The sequence below is a fragment of the Seriola lalandi genome, unplaced genomic scaffold (assembly GCF_002814215.2).
Source record: "Seriola lalandi dorsalis isolate HSWRI2012SDOR001 ecotype SW California unplaced genomic scaffold, Sedor1 jcf7180002054580, whole genome shotgun sequence".
Classification (NCBI taxonomy): domain Eukaryota; kingdom Metazoa; phylum Chordata; class Actinopteri; order Carangiformes; family Carangidae; genus Seriola; species Seriola lalandi.
In genome coordinates, this window is record NW_019525133.1 from 1294686 (window position 1) to 1306101 (window position 11416).

General features: G+C 40.7%; 1 protein-coding gene across 6 annotated transcripts in view; it reads right to left on the minus strand.

Annotated features, from left to right (window-relative positions):
- chrm3a (cholinergic receptor, muscarinic 3a) overlaps window positions 1-9992 on the minus strand; it is an 81409-nt gene extending 71417 nt beyond the window's left edge. For 3 of the 6 annotated variants that reach the window (XM_087177096.1, XM_087177093.1, XM_087177095.1), the window contains exon 1: window positions 9723-9881. Coding sequence is in view for 1 of the 6 variants with exons in the window: in XM_023418036.2 (XP_023273804.1) it covers window positions 3550-3560 (11 nt within the window). In the remaining 5 variants the exon portion in view is untranslated. The other 3 variants (XM_087177094.1, XM_023418036.2, XM_023418037.2) reach the window with 3 other exon arrangements.
- Between the last annotated feature and the right edge of the window lie 1424 nt (window positions 9993-11416).

Genomic DNA, 11416 nt, shown 5'->3' on the forward strand with positions numbered 1-11416 from the left:
GTAAGGATGGCACACAGTTGCAGCTGACAGATTCAAATGGGCACTCACCAGAGAGTTTATATGCTGAAAAGACCTGCATGACCCTAAGTACACAATATTATCGACCCCCACCCCCCACCCCCCACTCTGCCTCTGTAAATCTACCTTCCAGGCCAATTTCTGACCTTTGAACTATAACTCACTCACATTATCTTGATTTGTGTGTGTGGATTGCTGTGTGCTGAACATACACAATATCCTAAGGCAAACATGAGGCTGCGCTGTTAACAGCCCTGAGGTGAGCACCTTATTGCCACCAATAAGGGGCAGTTCCAGCTAAACTTTTAACGACTTGTAAAGGTCATTGAGTGATGATTGGCAGTTTAACACATATGTTATGTTAGTTATAAAAGCCTCCATTGCATCCACAGTGCAACATTATTGCAAGTAATATAACCATGAGACGACCAAATAAACTGCAATGTCAATAACCTGTTATTTGCATTACGTACCTATATAATTATGATTAAACCCACTCTTATGTATTGAATCTAAGTTAATGGCCAAATACAATACATTTCTGCTTAAACTGCCAAGATGTCAAGCTGCTTATTAGGCCACTGAAGTCTGTCTATGTTTTCCCAGCACTGTATCTCTGAAGCTAAGCAGGCACTATGAGAGTGGGACAACAACAGCGGCTGCCCAGAGAGTGGAGACAAAGACAAAGAGGCGAAGCCCTCACCTCATAAGGCTTTACTGTAATTGCACCCTCAGGCAGCATCTCTACTTACTGGAGAAACAAGCAAAGACGGGAGAGGGAGCGCGGGGCTGCATAAACACAGCTGTTTATGGACAGGTCAACTGAGCAGACACTGATTGACAGCCATCCATCTGACGCTGAAAATCACCTTTCCCCATCAGCTCTGGAGAGTACAAGCAGCACAAAGGTTGCACCTCAACGCACACATTTAAAGGCTGCCTACATGGAATTTGTGTTATTGTTTTAATAATTGAACCGAGATGGAAAAGTTTCTGCCCATGTGCTGTCTAAAGATAGACTCTGTGCTTCGCTCTGCTGCGGTCTGCATGGCTGTGAAAGTGGATTAAACAGGCTTTAACATCAAGACGAGCTCTAATGAAACCCAATGGGGGAGTTAGCCCGTCTGTTTGGCCAGCTGACTCCCGTAAAATACCCATCACTGTCTCCTATTGCCTGCTCTAAAAGTAGCCTGGTGGTGCCAGTCTGTGCACGCTTGTGCCTGAGGGTTAAATTGTTTGATGCTTTTGTCTGAATCAAACAGCAGCTGCAACGCTCTATTTGTCTAATTCACCCAATCATACATGTTTTTTTTTTTCCCCTTATTCTTGTGTTTTATTGTAATTTTTTCAACCTACCTGGTTGAAATAAATTGAAAATGATATGGTGAAGGGCAGCTCAATCGCATCATAATCATACTGTTTTAAAGGAACATTTTGGGAAATTCACTTCATCCCCGTTCTTACTGAGAGTTAGATGAGAACATGGACACCACTCTCATGTCTTTATGGTAAATATGAAGCTACAGCTGCAGCCGATTAGATTAGCTTAGTACAAAGACGGGGAAACGGCTCGCCTGGCTCTGTCCGAGGGTAAGGAACATCCATTCACCTCCAAAGCTCACTAATTAATATCCCATTTGTTTATTCCTTACAAAAAGAGGACAAGTGAAGTTGTGGATATTATAGACTTGAAGTGACATTTTGCTTTTGCACTTATGAAACAAACATGTTCATTATTGTTTCGAGGTGCGTTGTTTCAGTTGACTTCAAACAGCACTATATCCCCTTGTTTCCAGACTTAATGCAATGCTTAGTTAATCACCAGCTGGCTGTAGCTTCATATTTACTGCACAGACACGAGAGTGGTATTGATCTTTTTCATCTGACTCTCATTTAGAAAGCAATGAGAGTATTTCCCAAAATGTCAAACTCCTTTAATTTTAGAACTGAACTTTAAGGAAAGAGCTTGACTTTAAGTTCCATTAAACTACAGTGTGATAGGTAGGTGGGTTACCCAAACACTCCTCACCAGCGTTCATTATTATTTCAAAGGCTTCAGTACATATTCACAAGCTTGGGACTAATAAACCAAAAGCATCAGCATCTGCCAAGGCAGCACCCACACACAACAAGTACAGCAGATGGTAAAAGCAAAGACATTTTCATCCTACTTGGAGCCATCTACAACTCTGTCACCAGGGCCAGCACTATCAATGTACCATCCTCCACCCCCAGTCCATTTGGGAAAGTCATAATGATGATCAATACGGTAGTAGCACTGTGCACAACAAAACCATCTATCAAGGGAGGGAAGCCTGAAAAATATTAGTCAACCAATATCAACCAGAGCTCAAACAATACATCAAGCCATGAAAGCTCTACTGCTGTTCACCTTTCTCTCTCATCTTCCCCTTCACGCGTCTCTTTTCTGAATGTCCTCCACTGCGTCTCTCCCCACAGCAGGCAATGGAAAGTCACAATCATCTAAACACATTCCTGCTCTACCTTTAACAGACTAGTAGCAGACCGTGAATTCGGCGTGAAACAGAACTTGACTGGACTGTTCCCTGACAATGGCTTTGTTGATATATTGATACAAAAAACATGCTGGTGGTGTTGACATATGCAACATAGTCAAATGTTAAACTATTGAAGGCTTCGCAGCCGTGCTGGAGTAGTTTGAGATTCATATACGGCTACTGTATTGTCAAACTCACACTGTGGCTCCTGTGATGAGTGACTGCAGCCGTGGACTAAAAGGAAAATATTTGCACCATGGCACAGATGCCATTCCCTCTGCTCTTACTCATTATCCAGCACAATGTCAAAGTACCCCCAGGTCACTGAGAGGGAACATTCCTTCACATTGCCATCTATGGGCATCATAAATAAACAGTCACCCCAATTCATGAAAGCCTACCACTTGCCATGTATGGACACAATTAATTTTATCCTCCGTACACAGCAGTGCAGTAACAATTACTTTGCCCCTCATCACCATTCTAATCATAAATGTGCCACAAGAGGGAGAATACGCATTAAAAGACCAGCCCTTTTTTAGTGACAACGATTTTCTTCTTTTTAATTAACCTTCACTTTGGAGAATTGAAGGTAGGAAAACTGATATTTTTCCGTATTGTTAATTAACTTTACAGGAGCACATTTGCTTTAAAAGCCACATTGTCTTTAGGAAGGAGATGCATCTGAAGAGCGCAGAGGGCTGGGCAGGGATGCTGAGCCGGGCAGCGAGGGAACAGCAGCAGCACTTGTTTGCCAAACTTGCATTTAAACAAAATCACATCCAATACGAGCTTCCAACTCTAATCTGGATACAGTATATGCGCGTTGGAGTCATGCACAAGTAATTAAATAGGATTCTGTTTGGTCTGCAACTTCAAAAGGCAGCGTTTTGCAGCTGAAAACGTGGCACAATAAAGCAGCTGTAAATCGGCTCTGGGAGTGGGAGAACAAACACTTTGCTATTAAACAAATATTTCTAAAACTTCAGTCTTCAGCCTTATTCCCACTTACCTCATGAACATTCACTGATGCGCGTGTCAATAGCAGAACAAGTAGATGGGAAAATGGCAATCCAGTCAAAGTTGTCAAAGGTTCGTGTTTGGCACAGCGGCGGTACGGCAGTCCAGCCCAGTCACATCTGAAGCGCTAACGGTACACAGCTAACGAGGCTCGCCACCTTCCACCGTCACAGAGTCGTAGCTTGGACGGCAACGTGAGGAGCACAGCGGGATCTCAAAGGGCGCACTGAGAGCTACTGCGTCAGGATTGGTCAGTGCAGCCGTGACGCACCAGCAGGTGGCACACCCGGCGAATAAAAGTCGAGATTCATTCATAGATAATAGCTGTGAGAGACCATAGGAGCTCAACACACACACACACACACACACACACACACACACACACACACACACACACACACACACACACACACACACACACACACACACACACACACACACACACACACACACACGAGCAGATATAACCAACAAACACTCTATGGGAGGCATACAAGATCCAAAATTTGTCAGGGTCCTCCTTATGTCATCTCTCTCTCTCTCTGTAAGCTCAGATGCTATTTTTTTCCCGTCTTAATTATGGCACAGTGTCATCATCAACCAAAGCTTCAAGCTGTTTAATTTGGCACAAAATGCTGAGCTATTTCATTTGGCACATAAAAAATGTCTTTTTCTAATTGCACTGTGTTTCCAGAGGTGATTCTGCTGCAATTTGAAAATAACAAAACAAAAGGCAGGTAAAAATGATTTTTACTTAAAACAAACGAACAAAGTAGGAGAAAGACAGCAACAAACAAAATTAAAAAAGCAAGAAAAAGAAAAGCAGTAAGTACAAACAGTAGTGCAGTCAGAGTCTGGGGACTACTGCAGACAGCTACACATAAATAAAATAGAGAGAACTTATGAAGGTGTTCAATCAGAACTTAAGAATTACTTGTTTATTTCACCTAGAGTGCAGGGAAAAACAAGGCAAGTGGAAACTGAGTGTGTTGTGACACTTGTCTGAGTGTAATTCAGGGAGCCAAAGCAAATGTTTTAATTTTTTTTTTTTTTTTTTTTATAAAAACAAATAAGGACTGAGTGGTAATCCTCGGAGGAATGTGTAAGCCAATTACAGCTGGCTGCAGGGACTTGTGGAATGGAGCCTCGGAGCTTCCTGCTCAGACTCAGTGCAGACCCTCGGACCACATTTCCTGTTCCCAGTGCATGAGCAATATTTCTATGAAAATATAGAACGGTTAGAGACATGAATAGGATATCGTGCCGACTTCCTCCCAACATTTTCAGTACTCTCATCATCCTAATGCCTTGTAGGCTGCTTGACACTGTGCCTGTGTGTAGTCTCCCATCAGTGGCTTGTTTGTATCCTGTGAGTGGATGCTGGTGTATACGTGTGTGCGTAGGCTTACATAATATCGTGTCTGTTGTAAGTAGATGAGAAGGATGGCTTAGACAGTTGTTGATCTGGTTAGTTAATGTTCCGGAGTTCATGTTGGGTGTGCTGTGTACTATGCTGTGCTATAGACAATTGCTAATCTGCGGGTATTTAAAGAGTCTTGCTTGATGTAAAGGAGAGAAGAAAGAGACAATCGAGGTAGAATGAGGGCAAATATTGACATAAAACCCAATTCATTTTTATTTCAATGTTAACTACAACTGGCCTTATAAAACAAATATTGCAGATGCAGGCTGCAAATGACATCTGGGACACTGGGGATAACCTACGGCACAGTGATCACCGCATTATCTGCACCATCTCTGAAGTGTAAACACCATGCTAATAATAAAAAAATGCTTAATGAAATAAGGTACCAGACATCTCACAGTAAGACACATAGTTAGTCTGGTGTCAGGATTTATTTTTTTCAAGTCATAAATAATAAAATGGTAAAGAGAACCCAGTCAGTGGTTCTAGTCCAGCACACTTGCTATGTGGGCCTAGATAAACACACACTCTAAGCTGAGCCTCCACATTCACCTTCCTGCAATTTCACACTGTCTGATTCCTCGAGAACTGCATGAACACACTGATAACCGAGTCACTGTAGCCCAGTGGTCTACAGAGACAGTTTCACTTCATAATGGCCTCCACCATCCAGCTCCCCCTCTTAAGTTTGCCGACAAAATACACAATTACATAGAAATAATGTGGAAACATTGAAGTAACTTTTTTACCCACGTAACACCTGAACAAATCCCCTTCTGATGAAAAATTCAAGGTGCGATAGACAATCAGAGCTCGAGTTTGATTCCAACAAAAAGAATATAGGCTATGCTTCTCCTATTCTGATTTCTTCAACTAGAAATAAAGTTCTGCGAAAAAGAGAAAAAAAAGCTTTGTGCACGACGTGAGCCACAGAGAAAAAGGTGCTGCAAACTGCAAGATATAAAATAAACCTCCAGTGTTTGTGCACATTAAAAATATATGAGAATCTCATAAGCTGCCATGAGCACTGGTGGTTTATTTTTTGTGAAATAAAATTCACATTGTTAGCATTGAATGCTATCTGGAGGAATGTTATACATACTATACATGTAAAGCTTGACTACATACTGTATCTACATGAGCAGTTCCTATTTGCATTTTGGAAAACTACATGAGATGAATACGGACTGAAATAATAAACAAAATATAATACAACAAATTAAGTAAAATAAAGTTAATACAATGCTGCCAGCATTAGAGTTATTTTAATTTCTTCACTGCTGAGTCTTGAGACAGAAAACGCTCACAGCTTTTGTGTATTAAGTCAACACCCAGATTGATACGATAGCATGAAAAATCAGTATGAAAATTACAGAAAAGTTTCACAGATGTAATATTCTCCTGTGAACTTCTTATTGGTATATAAAAATAACATTTGATGGGAGAGATACCAGAAAAAGAATAATTGAGTTCAACCAGACAAAAAAACCCCAAAGCTTTCAAATACACCAGCTCTATTTCATTTTATTAATTTGTCTTTGATTTGGTCATTACAGAAAAAAGGAGAAAAGTCACAGCATGAAAACATCATGCATCACTGCTTCAAATCATGAAATGTTTTATAGGAACCACAGTTGGGGTTATTCGGGGTTATACTCAGAGAAAACGTTGCCTGCTCGATCCTACATTTCTGATTTCACAGTGTGAGCAATTTCCACTGATGATTACAGCTCAGACATACTGCTATGAAGCTTCAAAACCTCATGTTGGCAAATATTCCTGGATAAACACATCTGCATTGATTAACAAATTACGACCACATACAAATAATTATCACAGTTTTTACATAACTTTAGTCTTAGCATAAAAGCGGCTTTTACACAATGAAAAATGAACACCATGTGTTCTCATGTTTTGACACTTGTCGGGTGCTTGTGCTGATGACATGTTGAACACCACCAATCTTTGATTTTCTGGAGGGCTTTTCAATTTAGAATGCATGTTTTTTTCCTGGAAAATAATTAGAAGCTAACACCCTCGGGGTGATTTCTGTGTGTGTGTGTGTGTGTGTGTGTGTGTGTGTCCTTCCTTGACATGTGCAATGAGAGATTTGCATCTGAATGCCAATGAAGTGTTGAATTATCAAGCAATCCCAGCTCTACACTGCTTTGTCATATTTTCTCTTTCTTCCAACTCCTACTTTCGTTCAGTTTTTCTTACCTCAAGCATACACATTCAGCCCAGTATTTTCCCTTTTATAGGCTTCTCTTTATCCCTCTCTTCACATGAATAAAAAAACCTAATCCTCTCACTATGTCCAAAGAATTCTGCATTTTCATAGACATTTTAGCACTGACCTTGATCACAGCCTGACTTGTCATCTCCACTGTCATCCCCGTCCTTTAGCAAGTTGTAAGCAGAATATACAAGCAGGCCCAGTCTTTCTCTGTCTCCCTGCAGAACTTATTTGCCACACGGGCTGTCAACAGGATTCTCAGTCCTTCACCATGAAAGCTCTTCATGGTGAAGACTGGTACGCAAAATATATGGCTGCATGTTTCCCATTACTCATACAAACTCTGACAAGCAAAATTCACTGGATGCCCAACCGCCAATTGCAATGTGTCAATAACTCTGGTTTGAGGTTGGATCTGGAGGTTTCTTTCATGGGGAAACCATGGGGAGAGCAATCAGTCAGTAATCGCCCAGAGGTCAACAGCCTGCTGTTAGAGCTTCTGCCATGTTGTGACAAAGAGTAATCACAATCAAATAGAGTTAAGTATAGAGAAAGTGTTTCTTTTAGACAGGAGAGGTGACACATGCTGACTCATGGCTTGAGTTAATCAACTTTACACTCGGCTCTGATTCAGTGGTGGGATAGATTGGATTCTAATCAAAAGGACAGAGACACCGCTTAAATTTGGATTTTGAAAATTTGTGTGTAACGAACAGAGAAACAATGATTTTTAAAAAAAAAAAAAAAAGATGAGAGAAATGAAGCTAATTCGCATGGTACATACACAGTTTACAGTGATAACTGTGGCAGATTCACAACTTGAAATTCTTACTATTTTGAAACAATGGGCCCTTGATACCACACAGAGATAGACAAAAGCAGCCTCTCATTTTTAGCCCGCGACCGTCAATCTTGCCGAAATGCCATCTGTCACTGGCAGATTTCATCAGCTCTAGCTAGCTAGCTTGATTTAAAATGAAAACCCTATAAAAGGCTCCTTAAAAGGAAGGCCACGGCCAAATACATGATATCGAGATAAAAGACAGAGACTAAAGCTGCATGTCTCAGGCAAAAATCAGTATCCTCACCAGAGCCATGCAGAATACATGGGAATACAGAGAGCGTTCTTGCATTGCATTGCATTGCAGAGCTAGTTAGTCTTACAGTGAGTACAATTAAATAATGAAAAAATTTCAAAAATAACTCGCTAAATACTGTAATAAGGAAAACATCAGAATTGAACTTTCACTTCCTACAATGCAACTTGATAGCATCTTTCGTTCAGTGCTCCCTGACTGACAAACGTTCACATTTCTCCGCACCTCCAGTTTGTAACTAAGCGGTGACCTTCGGGACTGAAAAATGTAGCCAGCACAGATGTGCCAAAAAGTTCTTTGATCTGAGGCTGGCTCCAAAGCGAGTCAATCCCCATAGACTGTCATGTTAAAAGGTCCAACTTAACAGCAGAAATAAACATGTTTACAGTCTGGTAGCTAATGTCCCCCTTCATGACAACTGCACAAGGTGGTTTATTTTTAACTCACCCATTTAAATTTTATTAAGGTTTAAAGTTATGCATAACTGAGGGCGTGGCCACGTTTATATAACGTCTATGTTTGTAACACAGGCCTGTAGTCTCAGCCAAAATGTGAATAGCCCTGGCAGCATCCATATAACATTATCTGGGTTATTTTTTCAGACTTTTGAGAGCTCCTCCAGAGTCACAGGAGACGTTTCACAAGTTGAATAGTTCTCCTTATGACGAGCAAACTGATCTGCATAAAATTGGTGGAGTGGCCCTTTAAAATGCAAACAACTCTGAGTTTGTTCGTTGAATTACTATTTCCTCAGTGTCGTTCATAACCTAACACTGTGATCCACAGCCACAAGATAATGTTAAGACTTCTTAGTCATCTCATGCTTTCATTCTCAGACTCGAAGACGCTGTCACTATTGTGATGCATGTTACACAGTGTCCTTCAAGAAATCTTACATATTCTTCTCAATAGAATTAGGTAGAGTTAAAAATTCAGCTATGGAGTAATTCTGCTTCTGAAAGCATCATTGAGAAGCAACCAAACAAAACAGACTCTTCAAGTTGACAAACACATTCAGTCACCCCAGACTTTCCTGTTTCGCCTTGTTTCTCCATGTCCCATCTGTCACCAGTCAGCAGCTATTCAGTCAGAACAAAAGTCAGATTATCGAGGGTTTTAATTATGCTGAAGGCATAAGCTAATTAATTATCACTATCAGTGGTATGGAACATCCCCTTAGATAAAAAAAATGAATGTAATTATCTTTTGACCTCTCTCTCTCCCCTCAGTAAGCTCCTCAGCAAGTGTGCAGTCAACATGCAACACTCGTGAACTTGAAAGTCGAATATTAATATTCTGCAAAATTTCACTGCAGAATTCTGCAACAAATCGTGTTCGCTGGCATTCATTGTCTCACAAACACACAGGGGATAGACTGAAGCTTTTCCATGCTTGAGATAACTTACCAGCATAGCTCAGAGCTTTGACAGACCCAGTTGGACTAATTCCTCCTTGAGCCACAAAAACAGGGCTTCCCGCACATCCAACAACACAATGCCAAAATGCATCAGTGCCAAAGTGCATGAATCACTTATTTGTATCAGTATGCCATGAACCAACCACTTGCTCACCATATGCTTCTTTGTCTCTCCTCCCTGAGTCCCAGCTCCACTCCTTTCCTAATGATTTACCAACTGCGCACCTGGTTAGTCAAATACTGATCTTCCAATATTTACAAAAGAAAGAAATCCAACAGGGGTTTTACTGGGTACAGTTCAAAACGCAAGTACTCATGAGGACATGTGTGCGTGCTTATGATAAGCAATGAGAGTGTGACACTGAAAAAGAAAACAGAAAAACAAGAAATGGAAGGATGGATAGTAACAGAGCCCGATTTCTGAGTTTTGAACTCTTATATGAACTGGATAATAGCTGAACCTTAGAGGCCAATATGAAGGTGCTCATCCTTTTTGTCTCCTGAGCAGATTCTTGGCTTGGTTACTAATTCTAGACAAAGACAAGATAAACAAAGGCAAATAAAGGGACGCAATGTAATAAAAATAAATTTGTGTCTGTATATGTGCTGTCTGCCCACACATGCAGCAAAGGTATGTCTGCATGTCTATCTTTAAGCACCCAAACTGACTCTGTTTATCTCTTTGCACTCAGGTTAAGTGCTGATAATTATCCTCCTCCTCCTCAGCTGTCTGAAGAAAAACCACATCTGGTCTTGGTTGTTAAACTCATATTTGCTCTTTATGCAGGACTAATCAGAGCCATCCCAGCCGGGGTTACAGGATAATACTGGATCATACCTTTTTGATGGACTGAGAGCCAGTGCTCTGCTAACAGTTTATCGCATCACATTACTTCATGAGGAAGCATCTGCAGACACCGTGCTATCTTTACTTGACTCAGATGTGATACCTCTGATGCAAACACACTATTGTGTATATTGTACTACCGAAGGATGCTGCAGCATACGCTTTATTAGTCACACAGCTCATGAGCACATTCAAAATCAATTTAGCTGAGCTACATGAGCTGAACTAGCAGCTCTGTGAGGCTCTATTTAGGGACAGTAGTGTTGGCATTAGGGTTAGTTGAAACGAAAGTATTGGACTGACTAAAGTTTTCACTTGATGATGACACTAATGGAAAAGTTCATCTTGACATCAATTCATCCTGTGGGAGACAAGAGTGGTGGCACTACAGGAAAAGTCAGCAGATTCCAGAGGTCAAGAGGATCCATCATTGGGGAAATGTGAATGCCTGTACAATTTTTGTGTCAATCTATCTAGTAGACACAGATATTTCACTAGAGACAGGGAAATTTGGCTTGCTGGTGGCTCTAAACCAGTAGTCACGGGATCATCTGGGCTCCATATATGTCTTTTCAAATGCCATGGCAATCTGTCTATCTGTTTTGAGATATTTCAGGCAGGACCTTCTCGCTTAGAGGAAAACAGAATTTTTGTATTTCATAAAAAAAATTAATTAATTTTAAAAAAAGGCATTTTGACCGGGACTCAGGTGACTGTTCTTATCGATAAATTATTCAACGCTGCACACTCATGTTTTCAGAATGAAAAATGTACGTATTCTGTATGTACTGTATCATTGTAAAAATGACTCTGGCAGAAACACATCTCATATAGCT